The following is a 24,341-nucleotide window of genomic DNA, read 5'->3' as shown; positions in this document are numbered from 1 at the left end:
GAAATTCAAAACCTCATAGATTTATTATTGAAGTGTTTTTTTCTTTTTTCTTTCCCTCTGTGTTGTCAGTTCTGTTGTTTTTTCATATGTTTATGACCTTTTTTTATTAATCATAGTAGAAGAATAGTAAAATAAAAACCAGAATAGTAAAGTAGTAAAAAACCCTCAGTGAAACAAAAAAAAACCTGCTAGAATATCTATTTGGTATGAGATAATTGTCTCAAAGAAAAAAAGCAATTTCCATTGTTTTTTGAACAGGCAAACAGCTGGATAGTAGATATAATGGGTTTACAATGTCAGAAGCTAGAATAAACTTTTTTTTTTTCCTGAAGTAACTGATGTAAAGCATAACCTTTCTTAGTAACATGCTTCAAGAGGCAGACCTGAAAGTTGGTATTCTCTTTGTTAAGGAATAAGTATGGTGATAAGTATTAAGCATTAAGTATGGTGATATATGTTACAGTATAAGCCAAGTTTATACTGTAGCTTATACTGATTCAAGTATTAAATTTGAAGAATGTGAACCAGTGCAGCTGAAAGGAAAAGCAGATACATTTGAATGGGACTGCATCATCTCCAAATTGGAGTGCAAAAATGTCTGTATACTTTTCAGATCCTTGCTATCCTGGACTCCCATCTCATCCCACTTTTTGTCTCAAAGTACCCTTTGGAGTACTTACAAGTTAGGATTTCCTGAGTTCCCATGTCTGTGTTTTTGGTGTGAAGTGCAGCCATATCATATAATTGCTTTCAGAAGTTGATTAAACTGTGTATTAAAATTAATTAATTTGGAAGTTTGTCTCACTGCTTCTAGGAAAACTATTCCTTAACTTCAATCTTTGAATTGCAAGAAGTGCTCTAATATTCTAGTTCCATGCCAGTTTATACCTGTTTGCTTTTTTTTTTCATCTGAAAATGCCCTTTTTCCTTTCCAGCTATTATTCATCAGAAGTTAATTCATCTTGATCACATTCTGCTTTCGTGTTTCAGTTTGAAGTCAACTTTTTGGGAGTGGATGACTGGAGTTAAATGTATATATTATCCCAGAGGAGGTTTCACATTGGCCTCATTCTTTTGCTTCCTGCCACTACTGAAAATACACATAATGTACAGTGTATCAATATACCCACAGCTATCACATATTTATCACATAAAGTCATCTTACACTCTGTTAATATATCCAAATCTTTATCCTCCTTTTTTCTTTTTCTTTTTTTTCTTTTTTTCTTTTACTTTTTTTTCCGAATTGCATGCTTTTGCATGTCATACTGCCAAAATTCACTTCATTTCAATTATTAATGTCTTCATGGTTGTCCAGTTCTTTCTGTATAGCATACCTCTGTAGCATCAACGTCAGTTAGTTACCTGTGCTATCTGCTAGTTTCAGTAATTTCAGAAGCAGTGAATAACTGAAACTGCTTTTGTATGAACATCATTAATTAGACTGGAATGAAATGTGAATCAGATCAGTTATATGACTGATCCTACAAGGTCTTTGCAAGTAGCATCTCTTGATTCCTAAACTTCACCCAGTTGTCATCCCTCTTTCAAGTACTTTACTGGATCCCAGGTAGGTTAGAACTGTTCCACTTCCTTTATCTAAAAAAATGAATGGAGACTATTAAAATAAACTGGAATTATCTGCTAGTGATATACCCATGATTCACTGTATCCCAATTTCTGTGTACTTGCCTAGGTTTAAACAGCCTTTCATTCAAAGTAAAAGATAAATCACTGGATACTATAAAGAAGGTTGATGTACCTGTAGTTGCACACAGCTATTCTATCCACAGATACTTTTAGCTCCAAAAGTTGTTACAGTCTCTAGAAATTCAAAATGTAAAGAAGGAAGCCTTCTAGCATCACTGTGAGCACCCATAGAAGTCGTACAGAACAGCTCTTACCATAATTTGTTACTACAGGTAATACAGTTCTCTAAATCACAGAAGGGTTGAGGTTGGAAGGGACCTCTGAAGGTCATCTTGTTCAATACCTCCCTGCTCAAAGCAAGGCCACCTAAAGCCAGTTACCCAGGACCGTATCCAGACAGCTTTTTTGTATCTCCAAAAAATGGTGGGGACTCCATCAGCTATTAGATAATTGTAGTCTAAGTATTATGACAGTACTTAAAAGTAGTAATATCTGCATGTTAAAATACAGTGCTGTAAGCTGCCATGGAAGCTGTTGTTGTTCACATTACTGTCTGAATTTCACACTTGTATAATCTCCATCTATTCTTAGCTGAAGAAACTACTTCTGTAGACAATTTTTTAATTATTATATACATTATTTTACTTTGAACAAACAAAAATGTGACAATTTGCTGTAGTGTTCAACTGGTTTTATTCTGTAAGGAATTATGAATGACATGCCTTTTTAGTGAGCTTTTGTATCAAAGAAGAATATTCTACAATATCATGTGAACTTCTGAAATTTTTTCTGTTTTCATTAATTTATCAGATACTTTTGCTTATATTATGAATCTTCTGTTATTTGTACCAGCTTTTAAAAATAATCTACTATCATAAAACAGAAAAGTAATTTCCAGACTATACTTCAATCTTTCTCTAGCTTTATTCAGTTTAAGATAACAGATTTTTTTAATCAGTTCTAAAAAAAATTGTCAGCTTCATATCCTGAAAACTGTAGAAAAGCAGTTTCTTTCAGCAGCTTTTCTCAGTGTTGATCAAGACCTCAAGAAATGTAGAAATGCCACTGTTAATCTTAAAGTGTGTGTTGTTCTACATGCAGAACAATATTTTATGTTAACTCACTGATAGCCAGCATTTCACAGAAGAAGCAGGGCACCAAAATCAAGGCAGAAAAGGTATTAAATGGTCCTTGTCCCTACTTGAAAAGGTGCAGTATATTCCAGCCTTTTGAAAATGAATCTTACTTAGAGCAGAAAGGAGAGGATTGGGAAGGAAAGAATGGATGAGTGGGAGGGGATGTTCAGTTGAAGACTCTTACCATACCACATCTGTGACATTGATAGTTTGTAAGCTCTTTGCATCCACTATCACAGCACTTTTCTTCTGATTGGAATATCTAGGCATCATCTCAGTACTAAGAAATAATAGTATCTGTATGACGAGTTACAGAGCCGTATGACAAGTTACAGAGCCATAGATATATGTTGTCTATATGCTATTGCCCTTTAGTTACTTCCTTGAGACATTGCTCAGTAATATATCCTTAGCACTGTCAACATTGCCACCCTCATGAGAAGCTTGAACAACTTTTTAAGGCCTTCATATCCAGGCTTTTATCCAGCAGGAGCATGTTATAACTTTGAACAAAAATCATTCTAGTCTAAAGATTAAAACTCTGCTAAGCTTCTGATTGTGATGGTATTTAATCAGGATCGTGAAAAAGTGCTATCTTCTTCCTAATATGAATTTTGCCTGGTGTAGGTTGGCAAACTGTCTTGACTGATGATACTCTTTTAATATAATGAGAAAAATAACTTTTTTTTTTCTCTCTGTTCAGGCTTCCCAAAAATATAATGTATTAAAATCCTTGTACTAATATACATATAAACATTTAGATATGTGTATTCATATGATTTCCTGGTAGAAGTATGAAAATGAAAACAGGGGTGTACTCAAACAGTGTGAAAACAGAATTAAAATTTAAATAGGAGAGAAAAGCAAGCATTAGGACAGAGTCCGATATTTCTATCTGAATACTCTGTTTTCGATGGAATCCAGTAAAGCATTTATCTTCCCATATTTTTATTGAGAAAAAATGTGTTTGTTTTAGCTCAGTAGTCTGTAAGTGAGGTGGAGAAAGACTATACTAAGGTCATACTAATAACACAGGTCTACTTTTATTTCTGAAATGCGCACTCAGGTTTGTTTTATAATAATGTCACATGTGACGGATCTTTCTACTTTGCAGCAAAGTGCTTTTCTTAAACCTAACCTAAAGGCTCTTATACATAAAAATAAATAGTAACACCATAGCCTAGATATAAATAGCAAAGGAAATACCTTTTTATGAAATTAAAACTTATGAAAACTTGAACTTAATAAAGCAAACATCAGTCAGCTTGTTTGTATTTCTAAACATTTAAAAATTATCATTATCATCTTGGGAAAATTGTGATTTATAATTTATTTATATAAAGACCATATATATATATTCTCCTGTTTCCAATAGTAACATTTCTGATACTTTTATTGACTTTTTAATTATATATTCACTATTTATTTATATCGATATTTTTTTCAGTGCACACCAAAGTGTGGCCCAGGATTCAAACACCGAATTGTTCTGTGCAAAAGCAGCGATCTTTTAAAAACGTTTCCAGCTGCTCAATGCCAAGAGGAAAACAAGCCGCCAGTCCGCATCCGCTGTAGTTTAGGCCGATGTCCTCCTCCTCGCTGGGTTACTGGAGACTGGGGACAGGTAAGATAGTTCATACAAGTTATTGCTGTTAGTCTCCTACACATTAACACCTTCTAAGGATAAGATGTTGCTGGAAGTGGAACCATCAGAGATGGTTACCTTGACTGAAAGAAAAGCTTCTCCACTGTTTATCTCAGATTGAAATGTGATTTTGAATGACAGCTGTCTGCTGAACTATAGAGGATTTGCTGACAGCTATGTAGTTTCTACTGGATAAGTTTCTGTATGCATTTAAAAAAAACTTAATAGCCCTTATTACAGGTTTTTTGGAAGGGGATTTTGGCATACAACAATGATGCAAGGTTTAGTATTTTAAAACACATTTAACTTCCTTGAGAAACATGATGGTAATACAAAGCAAATTCCTATTTTAGTAAGATCTATATATATAGGTGCCAAAAAACCTTTGAAATCTATATATTATTTTATATAAAATATACTGAATTACCAGACAGGGAGCTAAATTGTTACAGGACAGGCTATTATTCGATGTTTCTAAACATAATATACTGAGTTTCTTTCCTTTTTTTAAAGTTTTGCATCTCAGTTATGATGGCCTGTTTTTAAAATAATAAATTGACATTTCAGTTTCTAAGGTTGTTAAGTAATTTCCCACTAATGAAAATATAACACTTTAGCTTAACTAACCAAGGGACAATAATTTGTGGTATTACAGTCTAATCAACTTTTATTTTATGGTAGTTATCCAGATGTGCATGTATCTTAAGTTAATATTGTACTAAAACCACTGCTTAATTATAGAAATTAAAAAATATTTTGGAACAGCAAAGTATTTTTATTTGAAATATGGTTTCTTTTTCCTTAAACAAGTCCACTAGCAGATTTGAATTCTTGTTCTCCTTAGCTTTTCTTCTTTATTCTGAAGTTACTATTCCTCTTTTGAAAACATGCACTTAAACTGAGATGTGATATATGAACTAGTGTAAATTATGTTCTTATACCTCAAATCTGAACTGTTCAGGGACCCAACATTGCATTGTGTTTTATTTACTTTGAAAGACAAGTGCTTGCATATACTGTCAAAAAGAAAAATTCTGAACTATTTTATGAAAATTATTTTCTCTGTTAATCAAATCTCTTCAGATGCCTGTCTTGTTTAGAATTTGTGCATGTATACTGTTCCTGATTGCTTTCCTGTTATCTTGTTTTATATTTAAAAATTCAGTCCAAGTTATTTTACTTTTTTATTTTTCTTATTTTTAGTGTTCTGCACAGTGTGGTCTTGGGCAACAGATGAGAACAGTACAGTGCCTTTCATACACCGGACAAGCATCCAGCGAGTGTTCAGAAACACTTAGACCTCCATCAATGCAGCAGTGTGAAAGTAAATGTGACAGTACTCCCATTTCCAACACAGAAGGTAAGTTTGCCATCTTAATATAATTTATTGTGGAAAGAGTAAAGTGGCATGGTCGGTATTACTGCATTAATTTATTAGTAAAAGTCTACATGACATCATCTCTCAGACTGTGAATGAATTTTTTACAGTTATTTTCTAATTAGTGTTTGTAGTCGAAAGGTGAAGTCAATAAAAACCTACACACAGGTTCTTTGTTAAAAAAAAAAACTTAAAATTATATAGCTGAAGTCATGGACAAAATACTATTGTTTTGTGTCATTAATTTTCCGGTCTCTTTATTGGATCAGTGAAAATGTCCATAATAGCAGAGGAAGCATGATATCCTGCTAATCCACTGAGCTTCTACATGCTCCATCAGTGGTTAACATAGGAATGTAGTGGCAAAAATAGTTAATTACATGTTCATTGAAAGACTGGGGCCACAGATATAATGCTACATGCTACTACAAGCCTGTTCATGTACTTTGACTTACTTGTCAGCTTCTTCTAATTAACTTTTCATTTCTTGGTCTTATAATGCCTGTTTGAAATAATTGCAGTATTTTTTTATATGATACAGTCTAATCAGATTATTAAGTAGCTTCATCACAACATATTTTTGCTAAAGGATATGTTAGATAATGATGTCAAAATAGCCATACTAATGTTTATGAAAGGCTCCAGATCTGAACTCATAAATTGTCCAAGCCAACCTATTAGGAAATGCTATCTTTGAAGTAGAATTTAAGTCCTAGACAATAAAAAAAAAGTTTCCCCATTGATTGTAAAAAATTTAGAATAGTTGCTCCCCAGATGAGTACATTTCATTTTATGTGAAAGCAGAAAAGGAAGTAAAAAAAATACCAAAACACACATGTCCAAAAATAAAGAAAAATTGCACAGCAATAATGGTTCTTTTAAAACAGTTATTCCCTAAATTTTCATATTCCCTAAATTTTTACTACTTCACTGCAATGTCACTAACACTGCTCCTTTTAACATAACTAATCTCTGTGCAGTATATAATGGAATGTCTTTTACACAGGTTCTCCAGCTACATTGGAGTTTAATATCCTGTTTATATGGAAAAAATACTCTCATTCTAGATTTAAAAAATGCAAATTTATGCTACAGTCTACCCTGATTTGGTATTCATTCAGTACTTACTGTACTTATTCAGGTTCACCCCATAGATTCAAAGTTATCATAAAAGTCTGTAAAGTGGAGCTGTCTGTGATGAACTGAGAGCATACTAAAGTCTTCCCAGAAATACACTGATGATTCAATGCATGAGCACTGTAACTTACTGCTTGAAAGTTTTAATTTTAAGTAGAGGCTTATTATCCCATGTTATCATTTTAAAAACATCTTCATAATAGAATTTTCTTTGGTTGCATTAATTCCTATTTTTACATTAGTGCTCTCAAGTAATCTTTACATGATGATTGTCAATCTAGGAAACTTTGTGCCCTTTAAAGCTCAAAGACTAAATGATATTTTATTTCCAAACGCAGATGTTGACTTTTTCCAAGGTAAGGAAGGTAATGAAGTACTTGTAAGCGGGCATGATTTAGTCCCAGTGTCCTCTTAATTTGAAGATGACAAGATAATGTTGTTGTTTATAGTCATTGCATTAGTAATTCTTCAGTATTCTCATCTCCTATAGATGAATACAATCAAGGGTTCTCTGTGTGTGATCTGTGTACACTGGGTGGCTGTGGACCCCATTACAGTGGAACCGTGCAGGATAACTATGAAAAGTAAACCTGTTGGTAATAATGTTTTTCAGGGACCTACACCTTCACTGGAAAATTTCTGGGATCCACAAATAGAAAATGTTGGAAATCACTTACATAGTATTCCAGATGGACTTCAGCTTTTTGGCCTGCACTCTGAGTGGGCCAGATGTGAGCCAACTCCTTACTGATAGCCAAGCAGCCTCGTTAGTGCAGTTAGGAAAAGTCAAGGGGTAAAATATATAGCACAGTCTCTTCCAATAGATACAGTTCCCAACACATTGCCACTTAGCATCCTGGTTTTGCTTATGTCCCACGTTGAAGGTATTTACTGGAAACCACTTATTATTTGTAAGTGATTAAGTGGCTCAAATGCTCAAAAGTAAATGTAATCTCAGAGTTTGTTTAACAATTTAAAATACCAACATCCTTTCAGGAGAACCTTGCTGCAATCCATGAAATACTATGGGTGCCCTATCCAAAAATTAGACAAAAATGTTGTCTTCATGGTATTTTTTATACTTTTGTAAGAATTTCTTAAATCTGTATTCTAATTTATACACATTTCAGAGCTACTATTAAATACTGAAGATAAGAAGCACAAACTGAGGATTTGCAGAATAATGTGCATGTTTTGCACATTTTCTTCCTTAAGAAGATCCTCTTAGACACAAGAGGAACTGACATCTCTGGTATTAGTAAAGTGTTAGCCTTTAAACAGAGAGACATATCTTTTCAGCATACTAGAGATGATGGAAAACTTGTATGATTTCAAGAAATACTTAATCCTAAAGAGCACAACTATTTTTGGAAAGAATACTTTCTAAGAAAGAAATATTTGAGTTCTGATATTTCCTTGTGAATGTATTTGTGGGAGGGACATATTGTGCTTGCTTCTCTCTCCAGGTGCAGTGGGATGTGAACTGTGTATCAATATTTGGGTTTCAGGGAAGGAGTCAGGTCTCTCAGAGGGAGGGTTATGCCCCTTGAGAGTGCATGTGTATAGCAGAGCATACCTGCTTGCACGCGGAGACTTTGTCCACATACCACTTAGTAGCACTGCCTTGTGCTTTGGGCCCCACTGTGTGGCAAAAGCAACGTCAGCAGCAGGTCACTGGTTTGCAGCAGAGTCAGACTACCTGAGGGGATTCCCTTCCTATTTCAAACCCCGGCAAACCTCCTGATTCCCTTTGCTTGTCAAACTCTGGTGCTCGCAGCCTATGGAACCCATTCAGCAGTTTCTGGCAATTTAATTTTGCTAACCCAAGATAAGAACATACATGTTTTTGTGGAAGCTTGAGCCATTCTGCAGGATAATGATTATGTTGATGAAGTTTGGAAGCACTTTCTTGCAGAAAGAGTGGGTTGTTTAATAAAATAAGAGTCAAAATTTTGGGGATACAGAAATAGTAAAAAAAAATTTAAAATATATCATGTCATGTTTTACATCTGCTTTATCTCTGTTTTCTTTAAGCTCTTCAGTGGTGATTTAGAATACTGTATATAAGATTTTGAAGAGTTGTAACTGAGTAGGGTAACACTGCATTTGCTGCTGGAAGTGAACTACAAGCACCATGTACCACACTATCTGAAATATATTCAGAATTATTTTATTCTCTTAAGTAAACATGTTTGCTAAATCCAGACTGCTAAATGCCATCTGAAACTTTATCTGAAAAATTATTTTACCTATTTTTGTGTTGTTTCAGCTTTCCTTGTATTTTATGTGATAAGACTTTGCAGTCTCTTTAGCTGAAGGCACAGTGATTTTTTTGTGATTTTACTACTGTAACATGATAATAGCATAATATTGTCTGATCTAGCCACAAAGTTCAGGAAGGGAGAGTTTAATACATGTAGTTTACTGAAACTTACTAACAGTAGTTCCTAGGAACAAAAAGGGCTCAGCTAAACCTCCTCCATTCAGCTACAGTCCTGTGAAGTATAGGCTACTTCATCAGCCACTATATCTATTTCAAAACTGATTTTTAAAACAGAAGTTGTGGGCAACTTCACGAATATTGTCTCACTGCTGTCCAAATGGCATTGGATGAACAGGGTCCAGTTTTAGTCAAGAGGAAGAATAACTTAAAAAAACATGAAATAGGATAATTTCAAATCCTACTTTTAGCAAAAATGCAGTCATTTGCTTCACCGTTATTAACTAAATACAGTGTGTATGAGGGCTATTTTTGGGATTGAGTGGACTTTTTACATCTTATCATGATTCCTTACTTCATTTATAATTCACAATCTGTCTGTCCTGTATTCCCAGTCTTCACAAACACAAGGACCTAAAATATGTCTGGAAGGTATTTGACCTATTTTGGGAAGAGTTTTTGAAACTCGGTGAAACACAGTGAACATGTGTGGTTACTAATAGAGAAATACATCTGTTTCGACCAGCTACCCGCAATGTTTTTTCTCTTCACATCCAATTCTGTTTCCAAACTGAGAATTAAAAAAATAGAAAAGTAGCATGTAAAACATTGGGTTGGTGGAGTAAAAAAATTACAATGTAAGCACTGTATTTGTGTTAATGAAAGTTTAAATCATTTAATGACCTCTACTATCTATCTAAAAGCATTAATATTGTCATTATTGAAGTACTGTTCAGTACAGACCCTGAAGTTCAGCCTCAGTAATGCTTTTCTAGGTTCAAATACCAAAAATTCTCATTGCTCTTAACTTGCTACTACAGCACACTTGGAGCATGAATGCACTGTCCATAATTACCTGAATCAGAGCAAAAATAACATACTAGGAGATCGCATGTATAAGGAATACAAATGGGAGTAGCTGAATGATTGTACATGCTGACTGTTGCACTATTACTGAATTATTTTTTATATATTAATATATTGATATATAATATTCACTATTATTGAATTATTTAACTATTACTTTTTTCTATTCTTACCTTTTTGCTGTGTCTGTTGTCTCTTTCATATTTGGCTTACAGACATCTCGGAGTCAAGGACTGTTGTTCTGTCAGGCCTTAGAGCATCCTGCCCTCCAGTCTTCACTTCTAGCTATCACATCAGTACAAAATACGATAATGGTCAAAGTACTGCTAGTTTGTTCTCCTTTTTATTTGCATTTTCTTTATAGCTATTGTAATTTGAGAACCATTATAGGAGCAAGCCAGTATCAAATGCAACCTTAAAAGAGTAAATACAACTTTCTTTTGAGATAAACTATTTTCTGACAAATTAATCTAATATCATTCTTCCTATTGCATAATTTTTGTAATTCAAACTTGTGGGATTTACTTTTTCTCTGTATACATCTCTTCCTACCTATGAAGCAAAGCTCTTTGCCAAAGTCCTATTTTAATATCAGTCTGGAAAGAACTGGGCAAATACTTTTGACTAAAACCGCCTATCAGGTGTCTATCACCGCATTGACTTCAGTGCAAAAGAGGTCAGCAGTGACATCTGAGCTGTAGAACCTGATTGTACTCCTGAGCTCTCAGATACAGCTGTATCTCCACCTGTAAGAACTGGGCATGGACCAAAGTATTCCATTCCCTATTCCTACCTTCTTTCTACAGAAAGAAAACTGAGCTAGAGATAACCACAGCACAGTCCAGCAGTGCTCCTGTAATGTACCTCCACAAGTCACTTCAGATACAACCTGTATGGGTTGGAAGAGAAGGAGTCCTTCCTCCACATGGTTAAGCTCTTGTTCTCCCTTCCTGGGAGTGTTACCTGCCGGTGTGACAAGGGCTGCTGAGGCAGTAAGCCCAGCATATAAGGAAAACGCAAGTGTGAAAAAAAAGCTTTTACGTGTCTATTACAGGCATAAAAAGTGGCTTTTCTTCCTGCATAAAAAAAATTGTGGATGTGTGGAACCAAGTTCAAAGTATAATCCACCGTTCAGTCCAGTCACTGAACTCAGCCTGTTGGTGCCTTTATTCATAACACTCGTCGTTTTCTCCGTCTCTGTTAGCTGCAATGCACATTCCCTTTCAAGGATTGTTACAAATGCAGAGGCATGGTACCAAATAGTGCAAGTCGTATTAGATTTTGGATAACCTCTCATGGATGGATAAAATAATTCCTGAGAAAGAGGCTATAAAAGTATTGTAAGAAAAATGAATCACATTTCCTAGCTGTCTGAAGTAATCATTTATCACAATAAATGATAGTTCTTCCAAAACAAAGTGGGCACCCTTCTAAATGTCTAGGAGAGAAGCCCTGCAAACATTTTTATGGCTTCTAAAAATATATTGTGTGCTCTAGGCTGAACTAGAAAAAATAGTTACAAAGAGGGCAAGGTGGACGGATAGAGGAGGAGGATGTTAAATGTCACATTTTCTTTCTACTTTAATTTTTATTTCTGACATTTTCTTTTTATCACTCTTAATTATTAGAGTGCAAAGATGTGAACAAAGTGGCATATTGCCCACTGGTGCTGAAGTTCAAGTTCTGCAGTCGAGCATACTTCAGACAAATGTGCTGCAAGACCTGCCAAGGACACTGACCCCACAGAAAGCACAGGAACGTGCCTTGATATCATCACTGTGGAAGAGTGTCCATCAAAGAGAGCCACACAGCGGAATAAGATTGACGTCCTTGCAAATGCATTACCCTGTGGAAAACGTAACCACTGGTCAGCCCCAGCTGACAGGATTTCAATATTATTTTAACTTCTGTGAAGTGGGATTTATTAATCCAAAGTGCTGGACACAATATAAGGAGGGGATGCCAAATTGGAAAGATACACACACACATATAGAATAGCTTACTGTGGAACATTTATGTTCTTTTGACTAAATCCAATAGTCTGTTTACCTCCTTGGACCATTAAAATAATTTTTATTATGGACTTAGCAATGACACTGAATCCATTTGTATTTAAAACTGTTTAAAATGTAGCTGTTATGACTTAGCCTACTATGGAAGTAAAGAAGAATCAAAAAAATGTTATAAGTCATAGCTTAAAAATGTTAACTATTTTATCTCACAACACAGCACCACAATTTAAATTATAAAATGAGCTTGGAAATGTTATTTAAGGAGCAGAAATCTTAAAAAAATTTATTTTTCCTTCATTCCACCTAATTCCCTTTGGAGTAATCCATATTTCCTGAACACTGCTGTGAGCCATATATAAAGCTATACTAAATATAACAACCATGAGGGACTTAGTTTTAAGAGGTGCAACGGTTATTGCAGTGGTGCATGAAATACAAGTGTGCTATGAAACAAAATTAAATCTGTGTTGCATGTTTATAGCCATCTTACCATAGTACAAGTGAAGCTGAGATTTTTGCTGAAAGGGAACATTTTTCAATATCATGGAGGAGGCAGACTCCAACAGTGGTGAAGACCATATTGCCAGCTCCTTCACTCCTACCATACAGGTTGCTTAGAACTTACACTTGGACTCCAGCTCACTTTTGTTTACAACAGTAGCCACAAAGAAACAATTTAGTGGGCATCTAGATCTAGTTTGTATGTTACTTTTGATTCTCCAAAACTAAGGAATTCCGGTGCAAAAGATAAACCTACTGTGTAATAGCAACAGTCCTTTGAAAGTTAAAATGGATTCCAGATGTTCTCTTCTTTGATACCATAGCAGAAGGGCATTTGTTTATGAGAAAGAATATGTGAATATGCAGTTTGGGGGAAGGATTACAACCAAAGAATAAGCGACTCGTGGAGGTAGCTAGATTCTGTTCAAACGAGAAGTCAAAAGCGTGCTTGAGCCAAGAGGCCTGTTGGACTGTTAGGAGTAAGGCACACTGGAAAAGGGATGGCTAGAATGAAATCTGACCACCTTCACCTAAATGGCCAGGTACATATTTAAAGCTGGACCATATTTAAAGCTAGGGGCAGCTTTCAGCATGAGAATGGATCAGACTCATGCCTCTGGATTAGTAGCTTAGATGCCTTAACTATTCTGCTGCCATACTCCACTTATTTCATATTACCCTATTTTTAGTATTCACCAAATACTTTGCATTTTAAATGTGAAACCAAACTACTTAAGCAAGTCACATTCAAGAATCTACCATTTAAAAGTTACTTGATGTGCTCCTCTTCCCCTTCACTTTTCAGTAACAGACTCAACAAGGAGATAAGGAAAGTAGGTACTTGTTCATATTAGTATATTGTACTTGAAGACTTGCATTTTGCAGCAGGTACTTGATGAATGTGCTTTTGTGTCCAACTATGCCTCCTTTGTTGAAGTGCAATTAAAATTATGTGAACAATAACATGTAACAAATTCTAACTCAAATAGCACTTTTTAAAAAAAGTACTCTCTTCAGTGAAAACTAATTTCCGAATATCATGAGATTCAAGTGTATAGTGTATTTTACCAATAACAGGCCAAATCTGTTGCACACTATTTACTATGGTGAATTAACATGGAATAATAGATATTGTTAACAGGACTCATGCTATGAAATCCCCCCAACATATTGACAATCTGTGGGGTTCTGTGTAGCCCGCATATTCATGACCATCAGATTCCTGTCATCTGCTACCTCTTGCCAGTATTTCCACTTCCATACGCCTGTGACCAGTGGAATTCATTTTCAGTTGGCTTGCGTGTATTCACATATGCTTGTCTGCTGCTCTCATCACCATGTGAACAACTCCTGTTAAAACTGACACCAGTAGATTAAAAAACTCCAATTTTAGGGAGTTGCACATAGGGATTAAGGGCAGTATGTAATCCTTCTCTGTTAAGTGAATTGACTTTCTATATCCTTTTGACAAACACCTTGGTGCTAGCATGCCCTGGCTAGGTCAAAAATACGATAAAAGGGAAAAGGGTTGCTACAGCAATCCCTAAGCAAGAGACCTGTTTGTATCAGGGTCTGGTTTTCTCCAGGGCATGATTTTGTTTATCAGCTAATGTGTCTTTTCAGCTACCAAGAAAAGGGTTTTGGATGTATTCAAAAGAAACCTTTTTTTTTACCTCACTTAGGACAGTAAAATTGTAAGGAGTGTTTTGCAAAGACACATTTTGCTCTCTTACTGGTGCTAGAACACTAGGGAGTCCGATGTTTACTCTGCAACATAACAGCACTGAGGTTGGAATTTAAAAAACTCCCTGGAGCAATGTCAAACTGTATTGTTAAAGGGAACAAAACACAGAATGTATGTGGATTTACAAACTAAGCAACGCTTCAGACTAAGACCGAAAAATGAAACCTAATTCAAAGAAAAATCATTGGTTTCCACAGCACAGATCATTGCTGCTGCTACACTGTAGCCATCTATATAATCTAAGCTAAATAGTGTTGTATTTCTAAATAGTGACAATAGGACTATTTGTATAGGCTATAATATGACATGCCTAGAATCAAATAGTAGAATACGAAATGTAAAAATCAGTCTGGTGCCAGTACATCCACTGAGCAATACTATCAGCTGAAGAAGATCAAAACAGAATGAAAAATCTAGAGATTAACCCCTCAAGGTGTATACACCCCAAAATAGTCCATTTCATTAGGAACTTTGTAATGGAGTGAATGTCACATAGATATCCTTAATAATACAAACTGAAATTATCTTTGTATTATTGTGATTAGTTGCTTATTATTTTATACTCAGTATTAATGTGGTACACTGTTACTTTATTATTATTTTTGCTTTTGTAAATTATATTCTAATTTATTGTCATGTTTCTTAACACTTGTTCTACATGCATTCTCCTGCTTGTAATGAAAAAAAAAAAAAATATTGTAACACTTGATGCAGTGAAATTCCACACCAGGCACAGATATGTTTTTAACATAGATAATTTAGTAAAATAAAACCACAGCTTTTAAGAATTATACCCATAGTACAGTTGTCTGTTCCCTGACTTAGAGTTACTAGAATTCTGTATGCTTAACATTTGCTTCGTCAGATGCATCAAAATATATATAAGATATTTTCTTTCAAGTAACATCTGTATGTTATGCCAGAATCTTGTCCTTGGCAGCAGCAATGTTTGTCATATATGAGCAAAACAATAAGGAAAAGGAAAAGTGGAGAACATGATCATGTGCATTATTAGATAATATTTTAGCCTAAGCAATAATGTAGATCAAGAATGAAATTAATGGCAGCAAAATATCTTGTACTTCTTGGAATTATTTCATTACCAGCCAATCAATAATAACGATAAAAATAAAGTGTCCTTCTTGCATTGAGCATTTAAGGTTCTATCTGAAGTTTATCTGAAGCCATTTTTTTAAATATAAAGAAGAAAGTCATTTTGGAAGACTTAGTGATTAGGTCACTGTTGCTGAGAGATGCTTCTTTTCTTACCTGGTACAGTAAAAATAACCTGTACTGAAATCTGTGATCAAGTCCTGTGAAATATTTCTTGTTTCTCTAGAATAACAGTTAAAATCTAGTTTCTGGTTTAATTAAAATAAATGCTCCATTATTATGAGTAAGATGTTAAAGAAAGTTCAGAGAACCTAAAATATTTTGATAAGGTGTTTACTAATTTTAGTTATTCTTTTTTATTCTATTTACAAGTGAGGATTCAAAAAACAATTACCTGTTTTAAAGGTACAGGTTATTCCACCTATGCTGTATTGCAGTGTTTGTTGCCCTACAGATCGGAAGTTAAAGATGGAGTAGTCTTAGTAAATATTATTCTTCCCCCCTGTGGCATTTATGTTTTGGATTATAACAGCAAACTATACAGTGAAACGGATGCTGTTGTGTTTTACTTTCTTTTCCTCCTCCTGCTACCTTAAACCTGACATCACCCTTACTGACTATAGAATTCCTGGCACACAAAATTCCCTTCAGTCTTCTTAAAATGAAGTCTTCCTGTGCCTGAATTTTCTTCTGAAACCAACCCTGTTTTTATAATTATCTGTTAAACTTTTTTCAGTTTATTTCTTGAGGAAATGGATACCATCTTTACCTGAAATACTTGCTTTTCCTTTGTCTGAATTCTCGTGCTGTACTCCACAACTGTTTCTTCACCAGTAAGCTCCCTATTCTCCCTGAAGCTATCTGATCTACAAGAAGGACTTTTAAATGTCCTCTTTAGAATGCTGAACAGGCCTTGCGTATTTTGCTGACTTTTTAATTATTATTCATTTTTATTACTAGGAACTAAGATCCAGGACTCTTCTGTAGACGTTTACTGCAGCAGACTTTGGATGAGTCCTGTGAGCCTCATCTGGAGTCAGTCAGTCATCAATCTAAGGGTCTTAAGACAAGGCCATTACTAAGCTGAGGCTGTCATTCTGCAAGAAGTGACACCCTGTCTGGCCGTCTTCCCTTCACCACAAACAACAATTAGGTGGAAGGGTGGATCATTACTTCTGTGTGGTCCCTCCAGTCTTTGTCCTAGACAAAGTGGTGTAAGAGCATTTGCATGCAGTAACCAGGATGGAATCCCAAGCAGATTTATAAGGGCTCAGTCAGCCACAGAACAAGGTTCACGACAGCACTAGCGACTTAGTAGTTTCCCAAGTATATTTGGCCCAGCTAAAGGGGAAGCACATGTCCAGTTTAAGAAACTGAGCCACTCAGAATGTGGTATGGTGTGCATTTAAGGATATTGTGTCCCGTAAACTGGCATGTCACCTGAGCACTATACTTCTTTTATTTTTTTCTATTCCTGCACAGGACTGATATTTTTATTGAGCTGGACAGGCTGCAGGACGCATAGTTTGTGCTCAGAGGTCATATAGCTGCTAGTCAGAAAAGTACTGAAATCTGACCTGGAAAAGACAGAAGTATGTATTTCTGCAGGAAGAGTGGGAAGATGCCTTTTCAGAGAAGGTCTAGGAAGATCACTAGATAAATAATCTCACTTCTTTAGTAATCCTGTGTGGGAGAAATTAATCGGATCACAACTTGAGATAGAAAAGGAAGTGTTTTGGAAGCTAGAAGTGAAGGCTTAGCCAGGGAGTGCTCCAGGCTTCAGTTGCTATGACCACCCAGAGGGATCAGATTTGGCCTGGCTGATAAGGGATAAGCCACAGCTTTTGGAATCTCTGTTTCTTCAATGCTAAGCACATCAAAATCAGTGTATTTGTTTACTCTTTCCCCAACTCCCTCTTGACATCAACATCTTTATACAACTGTACATACACACTCTTGCATTGTTTATAACGTAACAAAATTATGTTCGTATTGTTAAAAACCCATCTTGCGATACGATTTATCTTTTGCAATGAAGATCAGTCTTCTGTATAGGACTGAAGATCTCCCTCCACTTTGAAGGAGATTGGTGCTGAGTAACACTTGATCTGCAAGTAAGCCGAGGCAACAGTTCTGCATGTGTGGGAATGTCTTCCAGTTAGATCTTTGTGGAAAGACACGGACCCGTGAGTTAACTGAAATTTCAGGAGACAAACTTAAGTTGAGACTGCTTTTTAAGTTGTTATGACCGCATTTGTTCTGAAGTCAGCTACGGTTTATAAAACAAATAATTTTACAGCAGTGCAGTGCACTTAATAGGGTCACTGCCTTCTAACATTTTTGAATACTGATCAGAGACAGGGTCAGGGCCTTGTGCACACACAACAATGCCTTTTTGAAAAGGCAGTCTATTTGCAGTCTATTTCCAGGACACATTTTCATTCCTTAGAATCCACATACTGCGACAGGATTTCTCTTCCTTCCATCATGTTCTCCCAGCCTTGCTGACTGCTTCTCCTCTTTCTCACTGCTTTCACACATCTGTGGAACCTCATATTTGATGTACAGTGCTGCTGTCTTTGAGCTGATATTTTAATGTGAATGTTATTAAGAGTTTTCACATCTGTAACTTAACACTGTTGTATGCAAAAAATGCTAATTTGGGGATGGTTTTGTAAATTGTTTACTGAAGTGTAAAGCAAATATAAAATCTAAATAAGAAGAGATGCATTTGTTTTCTTTTTTTCAAATAAGATACCAGATAAAGATAATTTTTCACATTTTTTCTCTATTGCAATAATTAAAGGGCCCCTCCGGATGGTTTTTCCTGTTACAAAAAACACCGAGTTAGGAGCAAATATAAACAGAGGGAACTGAGCCTCTCTTTTGGTCTCTCAGATTTATTCTTTGCTATCAAAACAAGACCTTCTGCAGCAAAAAAGGAATCTCAAACATCTCATTTGGCGTTTTTAGCTCAAAGTTTTCTTAGAAGTTTATTTACCTAAGATAAGGTTACATTGTTGAAACCGTCCTGTCAATTAGCAGATAACATTTGACTTCAGATGTATTATTCTTCACAAGCACTTTGTTAAGGATAGGGCTGGTAACTGAGTTTCTAGGGAGGAGGGGAGGTTTGATGGCTCTAATTACACATATCAATTAACTGTAGCTTGTTCAGGGTCCTTGTGAAGTAGAGTGCAGAACAGCCTATTTTATTTAAAATTAAAAGAACTTAAGTTGCATTTTACACCAACTGCAAAGGGAAAATAGAAGGTTCCACCTCTGGATTCTCAGTGAGATTTAGGAAGAACAAAGGCTCAGCTTTGGTTGCTCACTGCAATTCTTGGTAAATGTTTGTAAACTTGAAGAAGAATGGCTTGGATTCTGTTAACATGGATTTTTTTTTTTAACTTTCTTATCCTAATCAGCCTAAGAAAGGTCTCAAGTGTTAGACAAACATCCTTCTATAAAGTATCCCGCCCCCGATCTGTGAAGTTGCTATGCTATTTTTGGCACTTCTTGCAGTCATGATGATCACAAATTTTAATGAAAGAAAAGCTACTGAGAACTATGGGTTTGGGGCCTCAGTTCTGTGGCTGTGGATGTGTCCCCTCACTTTCTTTCTCCCTTTAGATGGAGAACTCTGCCCCATGGCCCTTTTTCCCCCAGTATGAGCAAAACACATTTCCTGCACCGCAGGCTCGCTGGCTGCTCCTCAGCCCTCGCAGGCTGTGGGCAGACACTCAGTAAAATGGGTGGATGTGGCTTCAGGCATTGCTGGGTCCCCTGCCTGTGGCACCTGGGAAAGCTCTGCATCAAATTGGTTTCTGTGGGACATGGCCTTCCCGTCACCTGACATGCGTGGCAGGGACAGGCTGCACTCAAGAAACACACTCCTTCCAGGGCATCTTTCAAATTTGGCCAGCAGCCTTCTCAGCCTTCCTGCCTACAGCACTGGGTGTCCCTCAGCCCTTTTTGGGAGCCCAGCTGTGGTCTGTGGCATCTCAGAGCTGCAGCCAGGACAGGGTTCTGGTGTGGGTGAGCCTGTCATGGGGCCTGGCTGGCACTGGTCTCCTTCACTGGCAGCTGGCACCCAAGGGGAGGCCAAGAGCTGGGTGTGGGTCAGCTTCACACCGGGAAGCCCTGGGTCTGGGGCGCACCCTAGGTAAGGAGAGCCCATGGCCCTTGTAGGCTGCCTAGCAGCAACTGCTGCCCAGCCTCTGGCTCATGGCAGCTGCCTCCTCGCCTGGAGAAGTGAAGGGGAAGCTGCAGTGAGCAGCCACACAGCTCCAAAGAGAGAAGTCCCCACGTGAGCAGGAGGGCTTAAGCTGAGGTGAAAGGCTGACGGTGGGGCTTGGGGAAGCCATGTTAGGGCCTTGGCGCTGGAGCACCCATGCTGGTGTGCCGCTCAGTGAGGGAGGGGCTGGGAGAGCTGCAGAGGGGCCAGGGCATGGGGAGGGAGAGCGGGGCCATGAGATGGAGTAAAGGAACTGGGAGGGTGTGAGGGGCTGAGGAAACCTCAGGCAGCAAGGGGATCCCGGAGCAAGAGTTGGTGGAGATCACAGGTCCTGGCCAGAGGTGCCCCCACAGCAGAGAGGAGATAGCTCCTGTGGGTAGTCGAAGTGTGTGAGAAACTTCCAGTAAAGCCTTGAGCTCAGATAGGCCAAAGGGACTTCCGTTGCAGAAGCTCAGTCCTCAGGATGGAGAGTGGAGGGCCCATGCAGAGACCTTTGGTCAGTTTAATCCCTTCGGTGAACTCCTGAAATGCAATATATACTATGAAAAGAAAGAAGCCATGACTCTCTTGGTTACTTGCAGCGGTAAGCTGAACTCTACACTACTTTGGATAGCCTGTTTTAATTGGCTGTGCTGTATTCAGCAGATGAGTGACCTGCAAATGATCATGAAAAGTAGCAGTTGCAAAAATTATGTCCATAAATCTGCCTGCTGCAAAGGCAGCAGCGTTCTCGGATGCCAGATGCTTGCTGAGTCCTGTGTAATTCTGCTGAGCTGATGAACAAACGCTTACAGTGTGTGTTGACTCTCAGCTGGTGACCAGGATAGCGAAGAGCTGCCAAGAAGTATGTTGCTTGTTAACAGTCTGAGACTTAAAGCCTTCAAAACAATAAACCTTGAATCTCCTTTAAAAATAAAAGGATAAGAGAGTGGTAACATGTTTTGGTAAACTTTGGACTGAAATTGCGATCATTCCTCTGTGACTTGAGCAACTTGATTACAAAAGCAGCCACCTTGCATAGGGTGTCCAGAGTGTTGCAATGGAGTGCTGTGGTTACGTGTAAAATGTCAGCTTGGTTTTGCTCGTGTTTTCCTTATTATACCATGTGTGTCTACAGTATATGTTTATCTTTATTTTGATCAATTTTGTGCTATTCTTGGAGGTTGCTTTTAATGGCCCTTACTTACCTGGCCTTACTCTATGGAAAAGGATGCACATATGAACAGTCAGCCCTATTGCTGAAAAATCTTGAGCCAGAATTTGAAAAAAAATAATGCAACTATCTTTGGGGAAGAAAACCCCACCAAACCAAAACCAAACTTCTGAGTTACTGTTCTCTTACTAGCCTTTTTTTAAAAAACGTTCACTTGTTTCACATTTCCCCCACCCTCTGTATACTGAGGAAGGCTAGAAAATTACTTTTTTAAGGGTGAGAGGAAAGATGGGAAACTCAACAACTGGATTCATATCATTGCAGCATTCTTTCAGTAGAAAATGCAAATACTTTCAGACATTATAAAATTACAGGGACTGGCAGGATAAATATCCTATTCTGATTGAGAATGGAATGCTCACTACACTTTTTAGGAAGTGTCAGTTAGACTTGTCTTTCTTAGTGAAGGCAACTGTTTTATAAAATTTTAAGCTTTGATCCCCATTTTATAAAAATAATGACCTGACTTAGTGAAATGTTGCTTCCCTCTGAGTCATTTCAAAGAATTGTCTTTCAGCTGGAAAGTGCCAGAGCCTAGGAATATTCTGCCCACATTCTCTTTGTCTCTAACATCTGTGATCTGCTAGGAAACAGAAGGATGCAATGCCAGCTCTATACTAATTAGTAAACCCTCAACAACAATCTAGCAGTGTCCTATCTTACATTACTTCTTTCATGAAGGTGCCCAGTGAACCTGAATTTGTGGCCTGCTGAAGGACTCCTCAAAGAGTATGAAGGTAATCTTGTTTTCACCCTACAACAATGGCTCTGCTGGAGAATGTGAATCTGGCACAAAGTCAGAAACCTGAAAATTCATAACTAGCTTTGAATGCACATACATAAAACCAGTGCCTTTGGCTTCCTGATGCCTCTCTATTGATCTCAGCCAAAACTGCTTGAACTGTCAATTGTATGAATTCCCTTTTGGGCTACCTTTTTTTCTTGTCCAGATATTTACTTTCTGAAATGAAGGATGCAAAAGGTGGCTGCCTTTCTCTTGGTACCACAGTATCAGAATATAGTACATCACATATAATAATCCTCCTCACAGACTTATTCTTAGCCAAAGGCTCAGTTAATCACATCACAGAAATTTGCCCAGTTGAGACTGTAGATACATCTGCTATAAATACTTGCAAAGCAGCATGAAACCAACATAGCATTCTGTCCAATGAATTTTTAATCTGAAAAATGTACTTTTTATTAAAAGATTGAGAAACAGTGAATTCTTGAACATCAGTAAATGTAATGAGTAAAGTATGTGTAACTAATTATAGTAGAGTATTTATTACAATGCAACTGCTAAAAATCTTGAGAAAAATTAAAAAAAAAAATCACAAAGACACAATCTAAAATCATTTCTAGTAAACAAGCACAGAAAAAAAAAACCCTCAAACTAAAACATCTTTTGCTGTTTAGAGGCAGATAATCCATTCTTAGTCCAGTGCACAAATTTGATTTACAGTGCATTTCAAAATATTTATCTTCTTTTTAGGGTTTCCATCATTGCCTAAGCCAATAACCTGCTGTGTTTGAAAATGTCTGGGCAGTAATTGTCATTGTTTGCAAAGCTATTTTGGAAAATAGTGAGCTTCATGGCATTTTGTAGGTTTAAGGAATGCAATTACCAACATTGTATACATAATCCATGTGACCTTCTGGCTTCAGAAGCTCAAACCCACAGAAAAAAAAAATTAACAACAGCAAAATGTTTGTTTAATTTTTCTTCTGTAGTTGGTCAGTCGTAGGTGGATTATGTTATAGCCAGTTTGGCAAAAATATGGTTAGTTTAACAATTCCATATAAGTACATAACAATATTGAAGTAAACATAGAAGGAAGAGCATGATTCTTCTGAGTAGATAGTCTGACCTAGTTTTAGATGTAAATATTTGATGAAGGACTATGCTGATATGATGGTATCTGGGCACTCCTGTGATTCATCCAAAATGATTAACAAATAGTTGGAAGGCTTATTTATTTTCATACTTTTCCAAAAACTTAACAAAAAGGAATATATAGGACTCTTTATCTTATATGTGAATGTATTGGATAAAGGACCAAGTTTCCTTCAGTGTTGTTAGTTACAAACTGACAGAGATCTTTCCCAAATTAAGTGTTTTGTCTCCTTTTTCTTAAGATTATTTTGCAATCTACCCTGTGGTTACAGAGTGAATGTACTTTTCTGGTAGGTTAGCTGTTGAAGAAGTGATGGAGATAAGGAGATTTGAAGAATGACTTGGACTTTCAGTTCAAATTTTTTAAAGAAAGAGCAGAAACAGCATTTCTAACTCAGAACTAAAATGACAAGTAAGTCTTGAAAATCTCCTTTAAAAATATGTACATACACTAGGAAAAATACTCACAAAACATTCTGTGGATAAACAATTTTGAAATGAAAAGTTTTTCACCATGGCCCATATATTGCATAACTAACATGCAACTGCAGTTTATTGACAGCAGAAAAATGTGAAACCCAGTTCGGATTTCCCTTCAGTGCCCGCTTCTTTCCTCCTTGACTGATTTTACTCTTAGGTCACTCTGTTCTTTAGTGGAACTTGATACATTTTACAGAAATCAGTTAATGCTTCAGAAAGTTCACCAGTGTTCTCAAGATCATGTGTGAATGACCATACCCAGGCACCAAGGTATTTATTCACTGATGATCACATAAGCATTGCATCCATGTTATACACAACCTTTGGGAATTTCCAGCTGTATCTTATGCTACCTTGTCACAGGTGTATTTTTCTGTTAAAGAGGATTTTTTTTGAAAAGCAGCTTGGGAATGATTTTGTGCCCGAAGTTACCTGTCCCTCCCTTTTTGAAAACTAGCTACTAGCATTACATTTAAACCTTAAATGTTATAAACATTTTATTCCATTGGTGCCAAATTATATCAGTTCCATGTTATGACACTTACTTTACCACTCTCCTCTCTTCAGACTATTTACAATTTCCCTAGTGATTAGCAAGAACCAATACAGTGTCATAGGTGTGCTTACACTGCTTTCTGATCAATGCAAAATATATTTTTTTAAAAAATATTTTTTTAACAGGCTACTTTGTCACAGAATGAGTTCATTTTAAAACAGTCCTTTACCTCTTCTGGGCTTTGTGCCACATGATGTATCTCAAGGTACGCAAATCAGAGTTCAGACTGGGCGACACACTTCTTGACTCCCTATTCCTATGTCTAGACAGTTCTTCTCTGTACTGTCAAGCTCAACTCTGGATCGTCCCTTCTCCCTAAAAAGAAACAAATCTCA

At 36.7% G+C, this 24,341-nt stretch overlaps 1 protein-coding gene across 3 annotated transcripts in view; it reads left to right on the top strand.

Moving 5' to 3' along the window:
- Window positions 1-12,046, top strand: part of ADAMTS6 (ADAM metallopeptidase with thrombospondin type 1 motif 6) — a 151,987-nt gene extending 139,941 nt beyond the window's left edge. For all 3 annotated transcript variants that reach the window (XM_086770429.1, XM_086770428.1, XM_086770426.1), the window contains 3 exons: window positions 4,234-4,410; window positions 5,635-5,791; window positions 11,882-12,046. In XM_086770429.1, the coding sequence (XP_086626555.1) occupies window positions 4,234-4,410; window positions 5,635-5,791; window positions 11,882-11,991 (444 nt within the window). In that variant the 3' untranslated portion in view covers window positions 11,992-12,046. The remainder of the gene's footprint in view (window positions 1-4,233; window positions 4,411-5,634; window positions 5,792-11,881) is intronic.
- The last annotated feature ends 12,295 nt before the right edge of the window (window positions 12,047-24,341 follow it).

Source organism: Chlamydotis macqueenii, chromosome Z (genome assembly GCF_036417535.1).
Source record: "Chlamydotis macqueenii isolate bChlMac1 chromosome Z, bChlMac1.mat, whole genome shotgun sequence".
In the NCBI taxonomy this organism is placed as follows: domain Eukaryota; kingdom Metazoa; phylum Chordata; class Aves; order Otidiformes; family Otididae; genus Chlamydotis; species Chlamydotis macqueenii.
This window is presented reverse-complemented; position numbering and strand designations above follow the sequence as displayed.